Source organism: Urocampus carinirostris, chromosome 17 (assembly GCF_059441175.1).
Source record: "Urocampus carinirostris isolate Australia breed hairy pipefish chromosome 17, RoL_Ucar_1.0, whole genome shotgun sequence".
NCBI classification, from domain to species: domain Eukaryota; kingdom Metazoa; phylum Chordata; class Actinopteri; order Syngnathiformes; family Syngnathidae; genus Urocampus; species Urocampus carinirostris.
The window spans coordinates 1,735,338-1,757,864 of NC_142365.1; the positions used below are offsets into that span (position 1 = coordinate 1,735,338).

At 41.3% G+C, this 22,527-nt stretch overlaps 1 protein-coding gene across 1 annotated transcript in view; it reads right to left on the reverse strand.

The window, feature by feature from the left end:
- Positions 1 to 22,395, reverse strand: part of LOC148348903 (U2 snRNP-associated SURP motif-containing protein) — a 31,375-nt gene extending 8,980 nt beyond the window's left edge. The window contains exons 1-15 of the mRNA XM_088321631.1: positions 22,230 to 22,395; positions 19,009 to 19,093; positions 18,825 to 18,936; positions 17,569 to 17,678; positions 17,427 to 17,497; positions 15,397 to 15,500; positions 13,033 to 13,097; positions 12,794 to 12,959; positions 12,518 to 12,717; positions 9,131 to 9,174; positions 5,541 to 5,645; positions 5,417 to 5,483; positions 4,020 to 4,186; positions 2,953 to 3,115; positions 683 to 762 (exon numbers count right to left, since the gene is read on the reverse strand). Coding sequence (XP_088177757.1) covers positions 683 to 762; positions 2,953 to 3,115; positions 4,020 to 4,186; positions 5,417 to 5,483; positions 5,541 to 5,645; positions 9,131 to 9,174; positions 12,518 to 12,717; positions 12,794 to 12,959; positions 13,033 to 13,097; positions 15,397 to 15,500; positions 17,427 to 17,497; positions 17,569 to 17,678; positions 18,825 to 18,936; positions 19,009 to 19,086 — 1,532 coding nt within the window. The 5' untranslated portion in view covers positions 19,087 to 19,093; positions 22,230 to 22,395. The remainder of the gene's footprint in view (positions 1 to 682; positions 763 to 2,952; positions 3,116 to 4,019; positions 4,187 to 5,416; positions 5,484 to 5,540; positions 5,646 to 9,130; positions 9,175 to 12,517; positions 12,718 to 12,793; positions 12,960 to 13,032; positions 13,098 to 15,396; positions 15,501 to 17,426; positions 17,498 to 17,568; positions 17,679 to 18,824; positions 18,937 to 19,008; positions 19,094 to 22,229) is intronic.
- Positions 22,396 to 22,527: the final 132 nt, after the last annotated feature.

The following is a 22,527-nucleotide window of genomic DNA, read 5'->3' on the forward strand; positions in this document are numbered from 1 at the left end:
GAGACACAGAGAGTGAAAGAGATAGAGACAGAGTGGGAAAAGAGAGAGAGAGCGTGAGAAACAAAAGATAAAAAGTCATGAGAGAGGGGGGAAAGAAAGGGAGAGGAAGAAATCCAAAGAGAAACAGAAAGACAGAAGGAGAGAAAAGAGAAAATAAAGTGCAAAGGGTATGAAGAGAGAAAGAGAAAAGGAAAAAGGGAAGTTAGAGCAAAAGAGGTTAAAAGACACAGAGAGAAAGAGACAAAGAGCAACAAAGGAAGAAAAAAGAGGGACACAGCGAGTGAAAGAGACAGAGACAGAGTGGGAGAAAAGGGATGGAAAAGAAAGAGGGAGAGAGAGAAATAAATACAAGTACAGTGTCGTTGTTCGAGGCACCTGGCTTTGGCAACATCAAGTGGACATATTTCAACCTGCAGCTTATTTTTCTCTTGCGCTTCTCGCGGGCCGGATTCAATCCCTTAGCGGACCTGATCTGGCCCGCGGGCCGCCTCTTTGACACCTGTGCTCTATGTGACGTAAGATACATGTCATTTTCTCAGCCTACGAGTATTTTCAAAATGTATTCTTGCTAATTACTTAAATCAATATCTTTGGGTTTTTTGTTTTTTTTTTTGCTGAAGATTCTCGCCACTAGGAGGCAGCATATAACACACACCGTCCCTTTAATGAAAGCGTCACTTACTGTTTGCGATAATACGAGGCCCCGGCCACTTTGGCACTGGAGTTGTGTAAAATGTCCGATAGCAGATACAAGCCGGCCATCTGCAACAACGAGAGAAGTTCGCGTTCTTACCGTACGGAAGACCGAAAAGGACAAAAAAGGTAAAACTGAAAAATGTCACAAACCCATGAAATACGAGAAACAGATTTACGAATAAATAGAATCGAAAAGGGAATAGAAACATCGACGGCCTGTATTCGATAAGATCCTATTTCCGATTTTTCTGGCACTAAAAATTTTAAGTTTTGCTACTTTAAGACAAGGTGATCACCGCAAGTGTCCAGAAGATCATGCGCCAGAACGAACGCACACAATCATAATTGAAAATACAAAAAAAATGAGTTCAGATTTTAACCCTGCGTTCTGATTGGCTAAACAGTCGCCCGGCCCCTTTTCTGCCCGCGTCTGGCTGTGTCAATAACGTTGCAGTCTCGACCTTCACGATGGACACGCAAATCTTTTTCCGTTTTGAAGTTTCTCTGAAAGCCATCGTGTCAACAAAACCTTTCTACTTTGCTGATTTTGACCATGGCAGGTCCTTTTTCTAAACGCAACCCCTGTGAAAAACGAGGGATTACTGTATTTTCTTTCCTTTTTGCAGTTCTCGTACAAAATGCGTATTCCTAACTGCTGTAGTGACAGTATCATAAAGGGGATTCTGATTTCCTCCCGAAATGTGGCGGGTGCGGCTTATAATCGGGGGCGCTCTATAGTCCGGAATTTACGGTAGATTAAAACGCGAAATGAATTGAATTGAAATCATTGATAGCCGTTTGAAACGTTGCCCCCTAAAGGAGAGAAGCAGAATTTTACAGAGTTGGCATCGCTATACCCATTCGACCCAAATAAGCACGCAGGAAAAATATGTTGGATTGAAAAATGGCAAATACATACCTTACTTTGTTGCTGCTAAATATTTCCAAGCATTTTAGGACAGTCTCCAAGCATTACCTGCTAAATATTTTACCTATCCATTCTTTTTTCATCTTATCTTTCTCTTTTAAATCTTCGTGTGTTTTTCTCCTGGAGTGCCCCGTCAATATCCACTACGTTGTTATCAGGGTTGGGTAGGGTTACTTGAACTGGATTACTTTCAATGACTTTTGGATTGGATCATAACATCAAAGCGGCCATGAGCAGCTGCCTTTTCCAGCAGCTCCCCTGTTATCTCTCACTTTTTGTGATTTTTTTGTTTTGTTGTCTGCTTCTATCTTCGGTGTTTTTCTTCCCGTTTTGACAACTACACTATGGATTACTTCTATCCTACGGACATGGGTTTTAGCGCACAAAAATGCGTCTATTCAAGGAATCAACTCCTTGCCCTGATGAATTCTCGTGCCGGCGTGATGAAGGGGCCTATCGTGGAGGAAGAACCGGAGCTAGCTAAGCGGCTAACGGCGTTATAAGTCTTCGGTACCATCCGTAATCATGGTAAATGCGAACTCACGACCAAATAAGATCATCGAGTGCTGGTGGAAAACATAGAAGCGAACGGGGAGCGCAGTTGCTGTGTTTTGCGGAAACGTGGCTCACGTTTAGCATTCCGGACGCTAACGTGTAGCCACCCGGAGCTATCCGGCTTCAACGCCACTATACAGAGACACGAAAGCCTACGGGAATCAGAGAGGAGACGGACTCGCTAACACGAGGTGGTGTATCCCTGGACACAAAGAAAAAGATTTCCATCTGCCGCGGGGATGTCCAACTTTTGGACTAGCGTGTGACGTCATCCACTCCGCTACAAGCACCCCTAGGGCATCATGTTCATCTGTTAATAAACAACGAGGTAGACTGCTGAAAGTGTGAATTTCCCTAAGGGGATGAATAAAGTATCTATCTATCTATCTCTATCTTGCTCCAATACGAAATATGCTAATAAAAGACAAATGAAACTCAATATGAATAAAATGACTACATTTTGTGCAGGCTTGGGGAGTAACGGAATGCATAGAACGGCAAAAATGATGTCGGCAAGCTGTTTGGATTGATTTTCATTTTGTTTCTGTCGCATTTGATGTTCGTTTTGCTGGAGATCAAAGCCAGGAGAGAAAGCTTACCACGTGTTGTGAGTCATCATTTTTTTCATATTTAGTTTCTTTTGTCTTTTATTAGCATATTTGGTATTGGAATAATCCAAAAGTAATTGAAAGTAATCCAGTTCAAGTAACCCTACCCAACCCTGGCTGTTATCAATGACAATAAAGAGCATTCTAATTCTAACAGGTACTGGCCTTCTTCTGTAGAGAACTCTGAGGCCAGGAGAAGGATCGCGTGAGGTGTCCCACCACTTCTTCGGCCGCGTCGGCTCGCTCCAGGCAGAAGAACATGGCGTCGGCGACGTCTTCGTTGCTCGGTGTCAACTCCTGGAGCAGAACCTCCAGTCGCTCTCTGTGCCTGCAAGGTTTCCAAAAGAAATGTCGTCCCGGTGGAAATTTCAGCTTCTCGTTTGTCAGTCAAGTCAAGTCGCATTTACCGTAAATTCCGGACTATAAGCCGCTACTTTTTTCCCTAACTTTCAACCCTGCGGCTTTTTCAGTGATGCGGCCAATTTATGTCATTTTTCTAACGGCCGCTAGCAGCGCTCGAGTGTTGCTACCATTAACTGCCCTGTCAAAGCTATATTATCATTATAAAAGCTTTAAAAACTCTCTCAGTGTACCATCTTTCTTTGTAAATATGTGTAACCCATGTATAATATGTATTTGCAACTGTATATTTTTGTAATGTATTTATTTTACACACTTATTCTGATATGTTTTGCACGGGTGAATTAAATAGGAGGGGCGGAACAAACGCGGGGTGCCGAGTTTAAGTGGGGACCGCTAAAGGTGAGGGACAGACAAGGAAAGAAGAGGGGGTAAAAAGTTGGTTAAAGAAAAAGGAGTTGCGTGAGTAAATGTCTTCATCTGATATATTTTTCCCATTCTTACCTTTGGAAATATACACTTTTTCCTTGGATTACTTTCAACGGGACCCGGACTCTGCAGGTCTGCATCAAACCTTAAGTACCGGTATCATTTTCCGTTCATTTTGCCGGCTGTGATTTTTGGACTGTGCACTTTAATGAAGGACATTTAGTTTCAATTGCGGGTTTGGGTTAATTTTGTGTTGGTGTTACATGTTTAAATGTGGGCGCACGCGGCTTATATACAGGTGCGGCTTGTGTATGTACAAAATCGGTTTTCCTCTTAAAATGTGGTGGGTGCGGCTTATAATCAGGTGCGCTCTATAGTCTGGAATTTACGGTATTTATAAAGCCCTTAATCCCAAAAAAGTCTCAAAGGTTTGCTCGACTCACTCGGCTCTGAGCTGGCCTTTTTTGAGCTCCTCCTCGGGAGCGGCGACCTCCGGGCTTTGGTCTTCTTGTTCGGCGTCCATGTAGCTGTTGAGGCCCGGGGGCCTCCACGTGGAACCCCCGCGGAACATTCGGAAATCTGCCGTCCTCCATTTGCTGAGAGACTCGCCCTGAGGAGGTCCAAGCAAAACACGGCTCGGGATATATACTGAAGATCAATGTTCCCTGTCATTTTCCTTAGGGGTCTGAGCGTTCACACAAAGTCTGTGAACGACGCTTGAAACAACAGTGAGCAACGGCAATCCCAAGTGTGGCAACTGAGTCATTATCAAACATGTCCAAAACTTGACATTACGTTACATTTTGCTGAGTTTCCAGCAATGCCAAATTATTTTTCTCTTTTGAATGAATTGACTCATGTACTATTGCCTACAAACGTCATAAGTTTTTACAATTCTTTCACAAGATTTCCATTTCTTTTCCTGGTGTCTTTTGTCGCATAATACTAACATTTTCTGGGACTTATTGAGTCGGTTGTAAGCTACAGAACTATTTTTTAATCACATTTTTTAGTGGAAGTACAATGTTGGCAACAAGATTCACTTGATATCATTGGAAATTATTTGAATGCAACACAAACTATTTCCTCGTTTTCCCTGTTTTTTTTTCTCCTTTTTTAAAATTCCTTTTTAAAAAATCTCATTGTGTTTATTTTTTCCGAGCTGTTACTTTTTTCTTGCCTTTTTTCCTTTTATTTGCTCCTTTCTTTTCTTCTGGCTTTTTTTCTGAATTTTTCCTGCTCTTTTTTTCCTCTTTCTCTCCTTTTGTTTCGTTTTTTTCTCAGCTTTTCACTACTTTTTCATTTTGGTATTTTTTTCTTTTTTTGTTCTATTCCCCCCCTTCCTTGAAGTCATTTTGTGCATAATTTTACATAATATTTGGTCGTGTAGGGATGAAAGAAGCAAAAACAACCCGAAGAGCCGTTTGTGACCCGAAAGAGCCGGTTCTTTTTAGTGAGCTGAGCCGAAGAAGCCGGTTCTCGAAAAACTCTACCGACTTTACTCAACTTCATTCTACTTCGACATTGACTTCAAAATACCGCATTTCGAACACAGCGTCAGGGGAACCCGTGGATTTTTACCTTCATGCACTGTAACTTTGACTTAATTCGCTTCTTAATTAGCAATTTCGAGCCCTGATTTTTGTGAGCTGGCTAAATTTTCTTGTGCGCGGAAAAGCTCTGGGCAGTGCGCAATTGCGCACACATGCAGCTTAGAGGGAACATTGCTGAAGATTGCATTCCCATTTTTGCATAAATGTGAGGAGGAACGCGACACGTTCTGTGCTTAAGTTTTAAAAATAGGTCTTTGGGAATACCTGTAAATGGTATGAATAAATACCTGGAGGATGGAGAACAGCTTCCAACGATAGTAAACATGATTTTGACTCTTGTTGTCGAAAAGGAACCTGAAGCAGAAAGAAGGTTAGCGCAGGAGTACAAGAAACGCGAGTCAAGACTCCTACCTGTAGTCGGCATTGCTTTTCTCTTTGTTCATGATTATGGCTTCGAACAAAGGACCTTCACGCACCACAAACTCTATCATTCGATGGATGAGGAATAAGACATTTCTACACGGGGAGGAGGAACACAAAGTGATTTACTCCCGTCTAGTCTTTAACGTTCCGTCTCGTTTGCTTCGGGCGAGGGAAGGTCTCTCGCAACCTCTTTGCGCCGAGCCAGTGACCCTTGAAAAATTGCGGGACGGCTCTTTTTAACGTTGTCGCTACCATCTCAGTCAAAGAGGTTAGGAGAGTCCCTCGGAATCAAAGCACATTTATATATATACGTTTGACGAGTTAGCTGTGACCAATGTTCCCTGGAATTTTCCTTACGGGTCTGAGCGTTCGCACAAAATCAATGAGCAACGCTTGAAATAACAGTGAGCAACGGCGATCCCAAGTGTGGCAACGAAGTCATTATCAAACATGTCCAAAACTTGACATCAAGAGTTGCCGACAATGCAAAATGATTTTTCTCTTTTGAATGAATTGACTCGTGTATTATTGCAAAGGTTTTACAGCCTAAAAACGTCATTTGTTTTTACAATTCTTTCACAAAATTTCCATTTTTTTTTCCTGGTATCTTTTGTCGCATAATACTAACATTTTTGGGGGCTTATTGAGTCGGTTGCACAATACAGAACTGTATCTAATCACATTTTTTTAAGTACAATGTTGGCAGCAAGATTCACTTGATATCATTGGAAATGATTTGAATGCAACACAAACTTTTTATTCTTTTGACCTGTTTTTTTTCTACTTTTTTTAAATTCCTTTAAAAAAAATCTCATTGTGTTGAATTTTTTCCTAGCTGTTACTTTTTTCTTTTTGTTCTCTATTTACTTTTTTCCTCTGTTTCTTTCTTTTCTTTTTTTCTGTCTTTTTTTCTGAATTTTTCCTTCCTTTTTCTCTTCCTTTTGCTTCTTTTTTTCTTAGCTTTTCACGACTTTTTCATTTTGGTATTTTTTTCTTTCTTGTTCTATCCCCTCCCCTTCCTTTAAGTCATTTTGTGCATAATTTTACAAAATATTTGGTCGTGTAGGGATGAAAGAAGCAAAAACAATCTGAAGAGCCGTTTGGGACCCGAAAGAGCCGGTTCTCTTCAGTGAGCCGAGCCGAAGAAGCCGGTTCTCGAAAAACTCTACTGACTTTACTCAACTTCGTTCTACTTCGACCTTGACTTCAACATAATGCATTTAGAACACAGCGTCAGGGGAACCCGTGTATTTTTACCTTCATGCACTGTAACTTTGACTTTGCTGGTTTAAGATCAGGTAATTGTGCAATTGTGTAAGTGTAATCCTCTGCAGTCCTTTGAGACATTTTTGTGATTAAGGGCTATATAAATAAATAATAATAATAATAATAAATGTGACTTGACTTGACTTAATTGGCTTCCTAATTCTAAATTTCGAGCCCTGATTTTTTGCGAGCCGGCTAGATTTTCTCATGCGTGGAAAAGCTCTGGGCAGTTGTGCATACACGCAGATTAGAGGGAACATTGGTCATGAGAGAATTGCATACAAATAATCATTGACTTGCCGAATAAAGTTAGCTAATTCACATTCTTTGGGTAAATACAGACACCGAGCACCAAATACTAGGTCCCCCGATTGATTCATGGGCCGCCGATTGGAGTTAGCAGATTTTTCAGGACTGGTTGCAAAATTTGCGGGTTATCCAAAATATAGAATTGTTTTCTTTCACCATGCTTGATTTTTAGAATGAATTAACCGATTCATCAGTTTGTTATTCTACAATTGATCAGCCTTCATGTTATAAAATATATATCGCCAGGGACTAAAAAGGACTTGTATGGTTTACTGCCGCATTATTCGAATTTCTGGCAGATTTGGGGTTTTTAGGAGCGCCTTATAGTCTGGAAAATATGGTACTTAGTATCAGTTAGGGAAAAAAAGATGACATGTCAGATGCACAAAATTTTTGCATTTGGGATTGATTGGTTTTATCTGACAGCAAAGGCTTAGTCCAGCTTGTTGCCGTCCAACGAAATAACCAGGCTTTGGCTTGCAGCTCCTTTATTAAGTAAAAAGCTGGGAAATGCCAGTTGTGTTTATGAATAGAGTGATACCTCAGTACTTGAACGAAAATCTGTATTCAACCCCAAAATCGAGTCATTTTAGCTTCTGCATTCGATCAAAATTTGAAACTCGAGAAGGCGATAACGGCTGAGGGAGATGAATGGACGTCTCGGCGGCTCTAGCCTGTTTTGCTGGCATCATTTCGAGAAAGAATTCATTGCGATTTAGTGCCTTTTATTGCCGATAATAAGGTCAACCCTCTCGGTTTCGATACTTGGCGTATTTGCTTTCTGTATTGTGTTCCTCGGCAGACAACACACAGCAAAAGCTATATCAGGGGTAGGTGGTCGAGGGCTCTGTGCGTGCGTGGGTGTTGGGTGGACGTGACCGTGTGCGCAACCTGTGAAAGGCCGGTGTATGCCAGCGGTCAAAGGGCAGGGCAGGCCCACGAGTCAAAACTGCCAAGCACGCCGACCGCTAGTATTTTATCGGCTTGTTACATTGAAAAAAATAAGTCGAATAAATCTGATTTAGAGTCAGAAGAGTTCAAAGAAATGCTGATCCCCACCAGGTGCTATGTGGATCGTTACTTGGTCCGGGAAGAGACTGAAGCGAGGCTGCAGGTACGGCCTACTACGTAACAACACTGACAAGCCGCCTTTACCGACCCTTTATCACATCACCCATGAAATGGCTGACCTGGAGCTACAACTCAAAGGAAACTATTACATATGTGACGCTTGTATTTTAATCATCACGGAGACAAAGCTCAACCAGAAGGATCCCAGAGGCTAGACTGCAGCTCGCCGGCCGCTCTCTAAATTGCTTTCTAACATTCAAAAGGAGAAGTCAAGTTTCGTTGTACTATTTTAGAATGGCAATAAACTCATTCATTCAATTGCAATTCTGTGTTCAGTGTTTTCATTTGAAGATGTATAATTGTTTTATTGTTACAGTTATAGATATATATTCTATGTTACAGAGGTAAGTTTCTACTTCACGGGTTTCGGCTATATCGGGACTTTTTGGAACGCAACCCAGCAAAAACGAACCAAATTCTCTACTTGATATTGGAAAAAATGACTCGTACTCGAAAGCTTCAATGTTAAAACAGCAATCTTGAACAGATTACGGTCGAGTAACGAGGTATCACTGTATTAATAAAGGATATGCCTTATTTAGGAGTTTTGAACCCCAACACCAAAGTTTGGGAAAAATAATCTGTTAGGTGCAATCATAGTTCGGTTTTTGGTGCAGTAAGCAGGATGTAAAACCGTTAATGAATTTCAAAAAGCATTTTCAATTTGGAAATGAGTGCAATTATTCAGAGAACACTGCTTTTTGGAAAGACTAAAATATTCCTGTACAAATTGCACTTTGTTATAGTTATGCATTTTGGGTTTTTTTTTAACGTCTAAGCGATTTCTCAAAAAAAAAAGTTATGGCACCTGCCTCTGTCCTATCACTTGTGTGCTAATAGCTGGTCAGTCGTAGGAGGAAGAGTGTGTGTACCTTTCGGTCGGGATAACCACTTTGACTACGGCTTCGGACAGAGTCTGTTTGTGAAGTCAAACCAAATAGTGAAAATATGACAAATGAGGATTTGTACAGATCAAATACAGAAAAAGTAACCATAGCGACACACATACTCTAGCAAGGGGAATGGGGGTGGGGGGCTCTCCTCTGCCTCATGAGGAATAAGAGCAATGGCGGGTACAGCTCATGTGAGCATCATCGTATGGAATCGGGTCAAAATCCTCTTTCAATAATTCACCCACTGAAATGATACAACTACAATTTTGTGTCTGAGACGTTAAGGGAGGTCACAGCCTCCGCAACTTCACTGCAAATCGGAGAAACTGAATTAAAAACATTCCCCTTCCTAAAAGTGAGGGCATCTTTCCTTTCCCGAGTCCTTTCATAATTAAAAAAATCGGTGGTGTCGATAGGTACACCTGCACAATATCCAGCGGTAAAACCCAAACCTTACCGAGTCTTTTAATTACGAATAATCCGGGTTGGGTAGGGTTACTTGAACGGGATTACTTTCAATGACTCTTGGATGACTCCAATACCAAATATGCTCATAAAAGACAAAAGAAACTCAATATGAATACAATGATGACTCACAACATGTGGTAAGCTTTCTCTCCTGGCTTTGATCTCTTTGATCTCCGGCAAAACGAACATCAAATGCCACAGAAACAAAATGAAAATCAATCCAAACATCATTTTTGCCGTTCCATGTATTCCATTACTCCCCAAGCCTGCACAAAATGTAGTCATTTTATTCATATTTAGTTCCTTTAGTCTTTTATCAGCATATTTGGTATTGGAGTAATCCAAAAGTAATTGAAAGTAATCCAGTTAAAGTAACCTTAGCCAACCCTGCGAATAATTATAAAAAACATATACAGTTCAAATAACGACCAAATCCTAATTTTCTTGATTTTAATATGTGGAATTATTCTGAAATTGCTCAACCTTGACAAACACTGGCATGGACATCTGCATAAGTCTCAATTGTTTGTCCAATTGAGTCAAAGATTTTTGTGTGCGTAGGTAGTTAGGTAGCAAACGACCCCATTTTTAGGTGCATTTAAACAAGACGATACTAATTTCGGGGATATTTAATACAACGTGACCACATTTTGGAAGGTTGCTCTGAGACAAATTGACCCAATCTGGGGGGATTTACGCAAAAGGGTAGAATTTGGCCATCATTTTTTGAAAACAACACAAAAAAGGATGCAAAGTGACTATTAGGCCAACCAACGACCAAAGATTAGATCTCTGATGATAACAACCAGATTAAAAAAAAACAAAAATGATCATTGGTCACTTGACGCCACGCTACAGTATTCAATCAGCCGACGCAAATTGCACGAAATGTGAAAATAAATACTTCGTGACTGACTTATTTGGGTTAAATCTTTTCAATGCACTATTGTTATGATGCATAATGATTAGAACCTAAGTTAGACTGCAGCTAGCCAGCTGCTCTCTAAATCGCTTTCTTACAGTTGAAAGGAGAAGTCAAGTTTCTGTCTCTAAGCACGAGGCCGTAAATACTTCTAAAGTCTAAAGTCTTTATGTTGCATGTTCGACCCTGGAGTGCCGTGTCCAATTTCATTGCATACAATCTTTCACAACGTCGACAATAAAGACCATTCAATTCAATTTGTGAGAACTAATGACTTTATTATTAGAATACATACGGATTTTCTGTTGACACAACCATGTTGTACTACTACTATCTCTTAAGTGCATCAGGAAATGGGAGAGCTCGGCCGTCGTCGAGGGAATGGCTCAGGATGTGTAATGGCTGTTGTGTTTAAGCCTTGGCGAGTACATCGAGTTTTGTTTATAGATTTTTTTCAATTTTTTTATCTATATATCAGTTCTTTGGTGCGCATAATAATTGTATGTCGTTGTAGTTACTACTGACAATTAAAGTAAGTAGTGATTCATTGGTTGATAAAGTGGTACTCTAGTCTCTCCAAATGGAGACTAAGGCTGAATAATGTTATTGTAATAGTGAAGAAAAATTGGATTTTGAGTGCTTTTTCTTTTTCTTAATACAACAAAAAGTTAGCGATGTCGATCTCATGGATTTTATCAGTGATCTGCTTCAGAGGGGAAAAATAACAGTTAACGTGAATCCTTAAAATCTGGAGAATTTCAACCGAATATAACAATACATATTGTTTGATGTTTTTTAATCAAAACGTTTGCCCACCCCTGTCATACAGCAACACTTTTAGAATATCCAATTCTTCCTAACAGCAAAGACTGCTTTCCATTTTTATGCAACATCTTGCCTGACCAAAGACGTTATTATCCTCATTTGAGTAGTGCTATCATCTCTTGACATGTTCTGTAAAGGAAGGTACTCCGAACAATGCTTAAAATCTTATTTCCTACTTTTTTTTACAAAATATATGCCTAACTTTGCTGTGCATTGGCTGAGCATTATTTTTGCAAAGAAGTTGAGTCATTTTGAGCTGAGAATCCCACTTTTTTCCCTTTGTTCACAAAAAAAAAATCTCATCTCGACTCCCCTGGTGCTGCAAGCCATGAACGGTATGACAAAAGTTGATACTGTTTTTCTATCTTTGTTTCTGAACTTATTAAAAAAAGTGCAAACAAATGTCTTCTAAATCTGATACCGCAACGTTTACATGCAGGGAATGTTGGTTTAAGATCAGGCGGTGATGTCATTGTAATCCTGTGCAGCCCTTTAAGACATTTTTGTCATTAAGCGCGTCACAAATAAATGTGACTTGACTTAAAAGAAGACCCCATCTTGTAGGGAAGTTTTCAACAAAACAACCCGATTTTCAAAGGTTGCTCGAAAAAAAATGTATATTTAGTGGCTCAGGAGGTAGGGCACTCGTCTTGGTATCAAGAGATCGCAGTTCGAATCCCGGCTCCTCCGTGTTACATGTCAAAGTGTCCTTGGGTAGGACACTGAACCCCTAATACCCCCAATAAGCAGGTTAGCGCCTTACATGGCTGCACGGCCGCTATTGGGAAATGTGAAGCACACTGTAAAGCGCTTTGGGAAGTCTTGACTTGAAAAGCGCTATATAAATGCAGATCATTTCAGTTCAGTATTTTCAAGTTTGGTCAAACAAAACAAGATTTTTATGTTTTTAATTGCACCAAATAACCGAGAAGGTTCGTCCTTGCTACACCACTAAGTGGGTTATTTTGGACCCGGCATTATAGTCGATCGATACATACCTAAATAAAACATCGATAAACAAATGGCTCGAGCGAATTTGTCGATAAAGACGGAGCACTTTCTTAAAGTGCTCTTCCGGCGAGTTGTGCAGGTGTACCCAAAACACGCGAGCGGTCGTACGCATGCAGAAAGCCGAAGGAGCCGGAACTCACCTTTTCCAGTTCCGCTTTGGACACGGAGGGCGGTTTGGTGAAGTCGTTGCGAAAGCGCCCCCTGGGCTGAGCGTTAAAAGGGAGACCCGAGTGGGGAGGGGGCGCCACCCTCACCCCCACCGGACTGTAAAGCGGCTGGGGCGGGATCCGAGCCGGCTTGCCCCATCCCAGCTTCATTTCGAAGCCCATGATGACTTTACCTGAAAGCCCGGGAGATAAACGCCAGCGTGAGGAACGCGCCTGCCGGGAGCGTTTCGGGGAAGCGTGGGAGAGTACCGTCGAGCGCCGCCAGAGCTCGCTCTGCGTCTTTCCGGGTCATGAAAGCCACGAAGGCTCGGTTGGAGGTCCGGCAACGCTCGTCGTCCGAGCGGGGCCACATGATCTTCACGCTGGCCAGGGGACCGTACTTACCGAATTCTTTGCAGAGGATCTCCTCGTTCATCTGAAGGACAACGGAGCGTTTCGCTTTAGCCGCCGTGCTAAAATCCGCTCACCCGGTCTATCGTGAGGCCTACCTTGGGGCTGATGCAGCTGATGTACAAGTTCGTGGTGGTTGGCACTGTCGGGTCATCGTAAAATACTGTGGAACACAATGCAATGTCATTAAAGACAGTGTGTAATAATTCACCGCTAGAAGTCCTAGCTTAGAATGGAGCCGAAACATGTGCATTTGGAAAAAAACGACCTTGGTCATATCCCTCGAGATGGGTGACCGACAGCAAGACAAACACATACAATAACAAAGAATTTTTTTTTAAAAAGTAGCAAAAACACAAAAATTTGACCATGGCCAACCCAAATGCCCAAGCACCCAAACAAATCAAGCACCTCAGCACCCGAGTTGGTCATGCTGAGAGAAAGTGACCGTGTCACTCGGCTAAGGGTGAGATAACAAACTCTTGTTCAACAGCAGGGCCCGACAGCTTTCACTGGTTTACCCCTGCCGCATCATACGGGTGTCCAGCCCATCCCTTAGAACGCGTCCACAATCCCACCATCCTATCACAACACCTCTCCACCGCTTCCTATCACAGACAAGAGCTCTAGCTTCCACTATATTTAGACCTCTTTCCTGCAGTGCACTCATAACACCATCCATCCACGTCAATCACGGCCTATCCTCTTGGTCTACTTCCATTTACTTCCGCTTTGTAGATCCTCTTCATGTGTCCAACCCAACCGAGTACTCTCTTATCCACACGCTTGCTCAGTTCCACTACTACTCCAGTTCTGTCTCTCACAATTTCATTTCTCAATCTATCCAATCTTGTCACTCCTAACACACTCCTCAAACACTTCATCTCAAAACCTTGTAATTTCCTTCTCAAATCTGCGTTCAGGCTCCAAGTCTCTGCACCATATAACACAGTCGACACAATCACTCTCATTCAGTCCCCTCTTATCATCCATACTCATACACTGGTTGTTCATCACTCTCCTCAGAGCAGCCAAAACCTTGCTTCCTTGATTCACTCTGAGCAAAACCTCGCACTCCGTTCCACAATCGCAGCCACATCACAACCCAAGTACCTAAAGCTTTCGACTTTTTCCAGCACCTGTCCATGCAACCTTATTTATGGCGTGTTTTTTTTCCCTTAGAAATAAGGAAAGAAAGACGCGCAATAAATGACCGAAGGACTCTACCTCGCAAAAATCTGAAGACTACTTCCATATTTTCTTGCATAAGAAAGAATTCCAACTCGCGACAGGACAAAAAAAACTGGTGTTAATCCCTTCAACTGACAACAAGAGACTGAGCAAACTCGACATGCTGAAAAGAGCAGATGGCTGGACTTGCATGTGCAAGTATGTGTTAAGATGCATGTGTCGAAAAAAACTGACACTTTTAGAGTTTTCTTTGCGGATGCAATTGTTTTGCAAGATGTCCATTCAATTGATTTTATTTTTGGCTGTAGCTAGTCGTTCGTAAATTTCCTGACAATCAAGAAGCCTTGATCTAAGAGTGCTACAAAGCACAGGGTAGAAGACCAACTTTGGATATTTTTAATGAGCAAGACGATTTGCTACCTGCTAGATAAGAAAAAAAAAATGTAAAAAAGCTAAATTGTCTTATTTTATTCAAGAAACAAGGAAAACATCTTGAAACGGGGAAAAAATACTTAATTATCAAGGTTCTCTAGGTTTCTTCATTTACCTGATGTTGATTTGGTCACTACTGGCTAAACATAATCAGAGCAGAAGGAAGCGATCTCGGTTTTATCAACACAGGCTCTAGAAGACTAATGTGAGCAGTGGACCGTGAAAAAAAGGCTAACGGCCATATTGTAAATCATCTGATGAGTCTGTTTATTCTTAATGGGGAATTATAAGGTAAACTCCATGTATTACAAAACAAAATGTCAAACGATGTAGAAATGTTTTCTGTCTGCATTATGATGCTTTTTTGGAGTATATAGTTTACACGGTTGGATTCACTGGACGGTCCTGGACGTAACGACTCCATGTTATCAGATAATCATCTCAATCATGTGATGAGCTTAGTTGATGAGCTATCCCGGCTTTATAGTTTTGGGGTATCTTTGTGTTTTACCAGTTATCTAAATCACTAGTCATGTATTTAAATGAAATATTCTACAACACGACCTGTCGCTGTATAATACACATTAGGGCTTTCATGAAAGGGGCCGCAGCAAGCCATTTTTTCATATACAGAACAGTTCCAAGATCATCAATAAAGGAAACAATTTTTTTTCAGTTTTTGCTTGATCATGAGACATTTTCTTGTAATGTTTACGTGCACAAGAAAGCCTGCAAAATTTAAGAAACACATAAAGAAAGAAAGAAAAATCAGCATATCTGTTGCTCACATATGGGAGAAAAAAACAAGTTTGGTTTCAAGAACGCGTCAGGTTTCTTACATGGTCTTCCTAGGATTGGTGACTCCAGGAGTGCGTGTCCTCTTCCGGCACCTCCTGGTTCAGTTTGTTTCCTTTTGTGTCTGACCTCCCGTTCTTCCTGAATTCTACCGAATGGAAAAGAAACGTAATAATAAAAGAAGGGCACAACATCAGTGATCATTTTACCTCTGAAAATCTATGGGTCCCAACAGAGATCTATGGGTCCCCAAAATTTTGTGTTATCGAGGTTGAAATTGTAAATCGTCGACAAATATATACCGTATTTTCCGCACTATAAGGCGCACCTTAAAGTCTTAATTTTTTTCAAAAGCTGACCATGCGCCTTATAATACAGTGCTCCTTATATATGGATCAATATTAAGTCGCAAAGTCTTGCAACTAAGGCAAAGCAGCCGCCGACTCGATTTTCCCCTGAAGGCGAAGTCGTCCGCGGTGTATGATAGGATTTATATACCGGGGTTTCATTTCCTAACCAATGTGTCAATCATCATTTGAATCACTCACTATTGGTTAAAGTTATTCGGAGGTAAAGGGGCGGATCCTTTTTATCATTTACAGGCTGGCATTGGCTGAAGCGGCAAAACAAAGCCTGCAATTGGCCGAAAAAGATGAATGCGTATAGCACGTGGTTGACGGCATACAGAAAGCATTTTTTACTATTCTGTATTTGTATTTTATTCTGCTGGATTTGCTACACTCACGGATCTAAGAGGACCATGGCTGCACATTATTATTGAACACAACGACTTCGGTGAGCTACTTTGGCTATATATTTTCCCTGTAGCTTGTTTCAGACTGAACTCGATGTTTCTGTGATAAGCGGTGCAGATAATGGATGGAATGGAGTGTCTATTTTTAAATTAAACTCAATTCCAAGTGTTTATTGTCATATGCACAGTAAAGTTGCGAACGAAAATAGAAACTAAGGAATGGTTGGCATTTCTTGAATCCCAAGACTTTAACCTTCCGAATGATGGAACGATGCATTTGAGTTACATGGTACGGACACCGCATCCGCACGTGTTCTTGACACGTATTTGCGTCTTTGCAAGCTTTGGGAATGTTAAGGGGGTAATAAGTTGGACTGAACTATCTGACTGTTTTGTCGACGTTCCCATTGTAGCTCCTTATAATCCGGTGCGTCTTATGTATGTCAAATATAGGACCAAAAACTATTTTTTCGGGGTGGGCCCTATAACCCGGTGCGCCTTATAGTGCGGAAAATACGGTAATATAAATCTATATATTCATTCCGTTTTAATCATCAGTTTATTGGTAATACAAATCAGTTATCACTTCAAGAGTTTTCAGTTCACAACAATATTGTACATTATACAAAATACTATTACTGAAATAATTATATTAATCTATATTTTCATTCAGTTTTAATCACAGTTAATTGGTAATACACATCACAGAACATGTAGCATCCATTATCATCCTCCTCATAGCTTAACCAGGAATGTAATTTAGTCCATTTTGGCAGAAAAGTCCTTTTTCTTGCTAGGAGTATTCTTTTGTTTATTTTCTTTCGTCGAATCATTGGCTTCAACACACGTGTTTTCCTTGCCTCCGTGATCTTCCGAAGAATTTTTCCGCCGTTTTTTCGTGCCGGAATTATTGCAGTTGTTATCACTTTCTGCATTATGTTTCGACTTATTACTGACACTGAAGAAATTACCAATTTTGAATTGATTTTCACCTTCCCTCGACGACAAGCACCACAACAATGACGTCATTTCGAAGCAAAAAATCTCGTTTGCCGAGATCGGCATGCAGACGAAAACTCGAACTGCGAGACCAAAACAACAATGGCGGATTGTCTGACGAAAAGTTTGGAGTGCGGTAAATCTTTGTTAAAAAAAAAAAGGAATCGGATAATGATGACAATTTTGTGTCAAAAAAGTTGCGTCCCATGGACGCACGTTGATTTGACCCGATGCGTCCCCAGCAAAAATCATGCATCTAGGATGCAGGGACGCGGGCAAACCAGAACACTGCAACATCCTCATGACAAAATCTTAACTCACAGCTTAAGTTCCTCTTTGAAGAGCTCCAGGTTACTCTTTTTCTTCTTTTCTTCTGCCTTCTTTTTAAAAGGCTGCGGGATGAAATAAAGAAGAGAAGACTCAAAAGCTGCAACAGCTATTTTGGGCAATTGCATACACTTACTGTTTTTTTGCTCTCTGTTGATGATGCTGGCGTGACATCTTCTGATGGGGGAGCGAACCTGGAGGAAGGTCGATATAGTCTACTTTTGGTGGCCTCTGCCGCTTCTTCTTCTGCAAGAAGAGAAATAGTCCTCAAAGCAGGGGTCATCAACATGGTGCCCACCACCACTAGGAAGCCCCCTGAGAAGATCCGAGTAGCCTGCCAACCGGTTCTGAAAAGAACTCGCCAGTGATGGGTGACTGTGATTTTTCGTGATATTTGATTTCTAACTGCAGGGTTGGATGGCCAATTTTCCAAATTCTCCATTACCCAGCATCTTGGTCCATTTTACCTGCCCTGATGCACCTGTAGGGGGCGATGACACCACCCATGACAACGCTATGCAAACTAATGCCAGCTGTCGTTTTTCTTCTTTTTCCGTTTTTTTCTCCTTTTAAAAAAAATCTCATTGTGTTTATTTTTTTGTAATTTGTTACTTTTTTCTTGCTTTTTTGTTCTCTATTACCTTTTTTCCCTTTATTTGCTTCTTTCTTTTATCTGGCTTTTTTCTGAATTTTTCCTGCTCTTTTTTTTCTCTTTTTCTCTCCTTTTGTTTCATTTTTTCTCAGGTTTTCACTACTTTTTCATTTTGGTATTTTTTTTTCTTTTTTGTTCTATCCCCCTTCCTTTAAGTCATTTTGCGCACAATTTTACATAACATTTGGTTGTGTAGGGATGAAAGAAGCAAAACCAACCTGAAGAGCCGTTTGGGACCCGAAAGAGCCGGTTCTTTTTAGTAAGCCGAGCCGAAGAAGCCGGTTCTTTAAAAAATTTTACCGACTTTGCTCGACTTCGTTCAACTTCGACATTGACTTCCAAATACCGCATTTAGAACGCAACGTTGGGGGAACCCATGTATTTTTAACCTTCATGCACTGTAACTTTGACTTAATTCGGTTTTTAATTAGCAATTTGGAGCCCTGATTTTTGTGAGCTGGCTCGATTTTCTTGTGCGCGGAAAAGCTCTGGACAGTGCGCAATTGCGCACACACGCAGCTTGGAGGGAACATTGAACCCCTGCACTAAAAATCAGGAAAAAGCGTTTCGGTCTTCCTTTGGTGATGTTTAGAGTCAAGGACAATCTTTTCATCATAGGGGTCTTCGTGTTTAAGATGTGCTGTGTCATCGTAATTTCAAGCTTCGATGTCAAAACACAAATACGGTACGAGCATCAAAACTTAAGCTTGATTTGCAATGTAGTGCGGAGCGGTTTTAACCTTTGGTGGGATTCACGATGCCTCCACGGACGAATGTTTTCACTCCGCTCTTCTGGCTGGGCTCAAACGTTGCCAGAAATTCTTCAAAAACAACCGCTGCCTTTTCTTGCTCCTAAAAGCATCGAGACAATCACGCCATCGAGTTAAGCCCCAGAAATCCTCCAGCATCTTGAGGTGTCCTTACCTTTTTCTTTCGCACTTCTTTTTCTTTCCTTGTTAGTGTTTTGACTGGGGTGACGGTGCTTGCCTTCTTGTCAGCCATTCTTGCACTGCGACGAGACACAATTTGTTTTGGGTAAATTGACTCGGCCGGAAAAATGCCCTAATCGGCTCTACCTTACCGTGATTAGTAGCCAATAACTGAAGCTAACGTGACAAAATCAGAAAGGATTCAGCTGTTAAAATGAAGTGGATCGCCACCTCATTATCTCATCTCATTAGCTGCACCGCTTATCTTCAATAGGGTCGCGGGGGTGCTGGAGCCCATCCCAGCAATCATCGGGCAGTGGGCAGGGGACAGCCTGAACTGGTTGCCAGCCAATCGCAGGGCACACGGGGACAGACAACTCATTCGCTCGTTCACACCTAGGGACAATTTGGACCGGCCAATTTGACCTGAAATGCATGTTTTTGGAATGTGGGAGGAAACCGGAGTGCCCGGAGGAAACCCACGCAAGCACGGGGTGAACATACAAACTCCGCACAGGAAGTCTGGAGCTGGGTTTGAACCCACGCGCTAACCACTGCGTCACCATGGTTTTAAATAAGTGAAATAGTGTTGTTACGGCAGTCCTAATAGAATAGAATAGAATATACCTTTATTGACAGACTGCTGTCACTGTCTTGTACTACGGACAGACTGAAGAGATCTTTTCTTCCTCATGCCATGAGGCTCTTTAACTCCACCCGGCAGAGTAAAGGCCCACATTAAACCACACCACCTACATTGGATATTACCGAATCTTACTGCAATATGTATTCTGTGAAGCACTATTTAGTTACTCTATATAACACGCTACAGTGGGCATTTGCACGTCACACTGGGTATTTGTATATTGTATTCTTTTGGCTTTATTATTGCACTGTTCTCAGCTCAGGGATGCTGCTGGAAATGTGAATTTCCTTTCGGGGATGAATAAAGTATCTATCTATCTATTGTCATTGTTACAACATGGGTTGAATATATTGTGACAACGAAATTGGACGTGGCACTCCAGGGCCACATTTTACAGTGAGGATAAAGGAACAAAGAAGATGTTAGTACTGTCCTTGATTGCATAGGCTTTGTTTTCCTCCGGAGGGGATGTATGGGGGGGTGAGGGACAGACAGTGATGGCCGGATCCAACTAGATGTTTGATCTTACTGTACACACGGTCCAGTGTTTTTTCCCTTAATTGCTCAGTCCACGTATTGAATGAATTTGAGAAGCATGCCCGATTTAAGTCGCCGGAAACGATAGAAGCTCTGATAATCTGAGCCCTTTAGTGTTACCTGTGGTGTTCTGCAGGGTTCAGTACTTGGCCCACTTCTTTTCAGCATTTACATGCTTCCATGAGGAGAGATTATTCGCAAGTATGATATCTGTTTCCATTGCTACGCAGATGACACTCAACTATATCTTCCGATGGGGGAATCTGCCACACTAAACTGTGGAAATTTGGAGACCTGCCTCACTGAGATAAAAGATGGATGTCACTCAACTTCTTGCGCCTTAACTCTGAAAAGACCAAAATGCTGGTTATTGGTCCATCTAAATGACGTGATTTGTTCTCAAAAACTGCTCTGAACATTGACAAATGTCACATCACACAGAGTGACTCAGTTAAAAATTTAGGTGTCATATTTGACCCCAATCTGTCCTTTCAAACACACGTAAAGAATATCACTAGAACAGCTTTTTTCCATCTTCGCAACATTGCTAAAATTCGGCTAATGCCGTCTCAGTTAGATGCGGAGGTTATAATTCATGGGTTTGGATGACTGTAATGCACTACTCTCCGGTCTCCCGATGTCCAAAATCAAGAGCCTTCAGCTGGTACAAAATGCTGCAGCGAGGCTTTTAACCAGGACAAGAAAGTTTGATCACATGACCCCGATTTGAGCTCACCTGCATTGGCTCCCTGTTAGCTTAAAATGTGATTTCAAGGTTCTCTTGGTATTATACAAAATCATGCATGTACTTGCTCCCTCATATCTTTCAGATTTAATTTCCCCTTATGTTCCGGTCTGGAGTCTTCGCTCTGAAAATGTTGGTCTACTAGTGATCCCAAGAGCCAAGAAGAGATCTGCAGGTTCGAGAGGGTTCTCCATTCAGGCCCCGGTGCTATGGAATGCTCTTCCCCCTGAGATGCGATCGTCAACCTCAGTGGAAATGTTTAAATCTAAGCTTAAAATACACTTCTATTCTATAGCTTATGAATCACCTATATTTCATGTTGACAATATCGGTGTATTATTTACCTTCATGTAGGTTTTAGATCAGGGGATGGTGTCATAATAGTCTGTGGTTTGCAATAATCGGTGGTCTGTGCAGCTCTTTGAGATTAAGGGTGTCACAAATAAACATGACTTGACTGGACCACAACCTTTTGTGCAATTTGTCCTCATTTAAAGTCTCACACGTCTAGTTGTAAAACTAAATATTAAAGTCCTACACTCCTGGAATCAAAGCTTCTGAAAGTTAACATTTTGATTTTGAATAAATGGGGAAGAAAAAAAAGTCAGGGGATTCATATTTTCACAGAAAATCCACGATTGCATGTCCCTTTGCCTAAACGCAGGCCTTTGTGTTTTCACGCACCCTTGCTTGTAATCGGCTCCTCTTTTATGAACAGTCATTTTCATTGGAATGAGGCTTAATAACAGCCTGACACCAATTTTTCTGCACAGTGGTTATTTTGAAGCTGAGGTCAATAACAAGCACCTTGAGAGGAAAACAAAACGCATCACAACCAGAGTAGCTTCTGCAGATTATGCATGAGTAAAGTCATTGTTGATTACAAAAGACTGACTTTCCGAGGTGAGAGGGTAAAAAACAAATACGTGTTTTAAAAGTAACACGTCCATTTTTCAACACCTTCGTCCTCTCACCTCCGATCGATGCTTCCGTTTGCTAACGTTGCTATGCTAACCACATCAACACATCATCCGAGACGATGCAAGCTAACTGCTCAATAAAAAAGAACCATTCTATCACAAAAACATCCCCCTTTAAAACACTCCTGACTCCCTAGTTTTAAAAATAATAACACAAACAACGTCAAATAACGTAGTCGCTAAGCTAGCGCAGGACACCGCTAGCCGTTAGCAACAAATAGCATTGCATCGTTTATAAAACGTTTATAAAAGAGAGAAAAAAGCAGACACGGCAGCTTCCGAGCTTCATTATTTAAAGTACAACTTACGGTGTTGAGGCTTTTTATTGCTTCGCCATTTCTGGCAGGGACAAATAATAAACACGAGGATAACAACAAGCTAGCGCATAGCGGCGAGGAGAGTTCATGAATATGTATGAGGCTAAGGGGGGCATGAGTGCATTTCATTATTTTTTTCGAATTGAATCAAATGTATGTGTAAAGTGCTTTTCGGGCAATAAATTGCCACTAAAAATATTCAGTGTATAATAATAAAATACAATCTCCATCCAACAACCCGAAAACATCCATCCATCCATTTTCTGCACCGCTTATCCTCAGTAGGGTC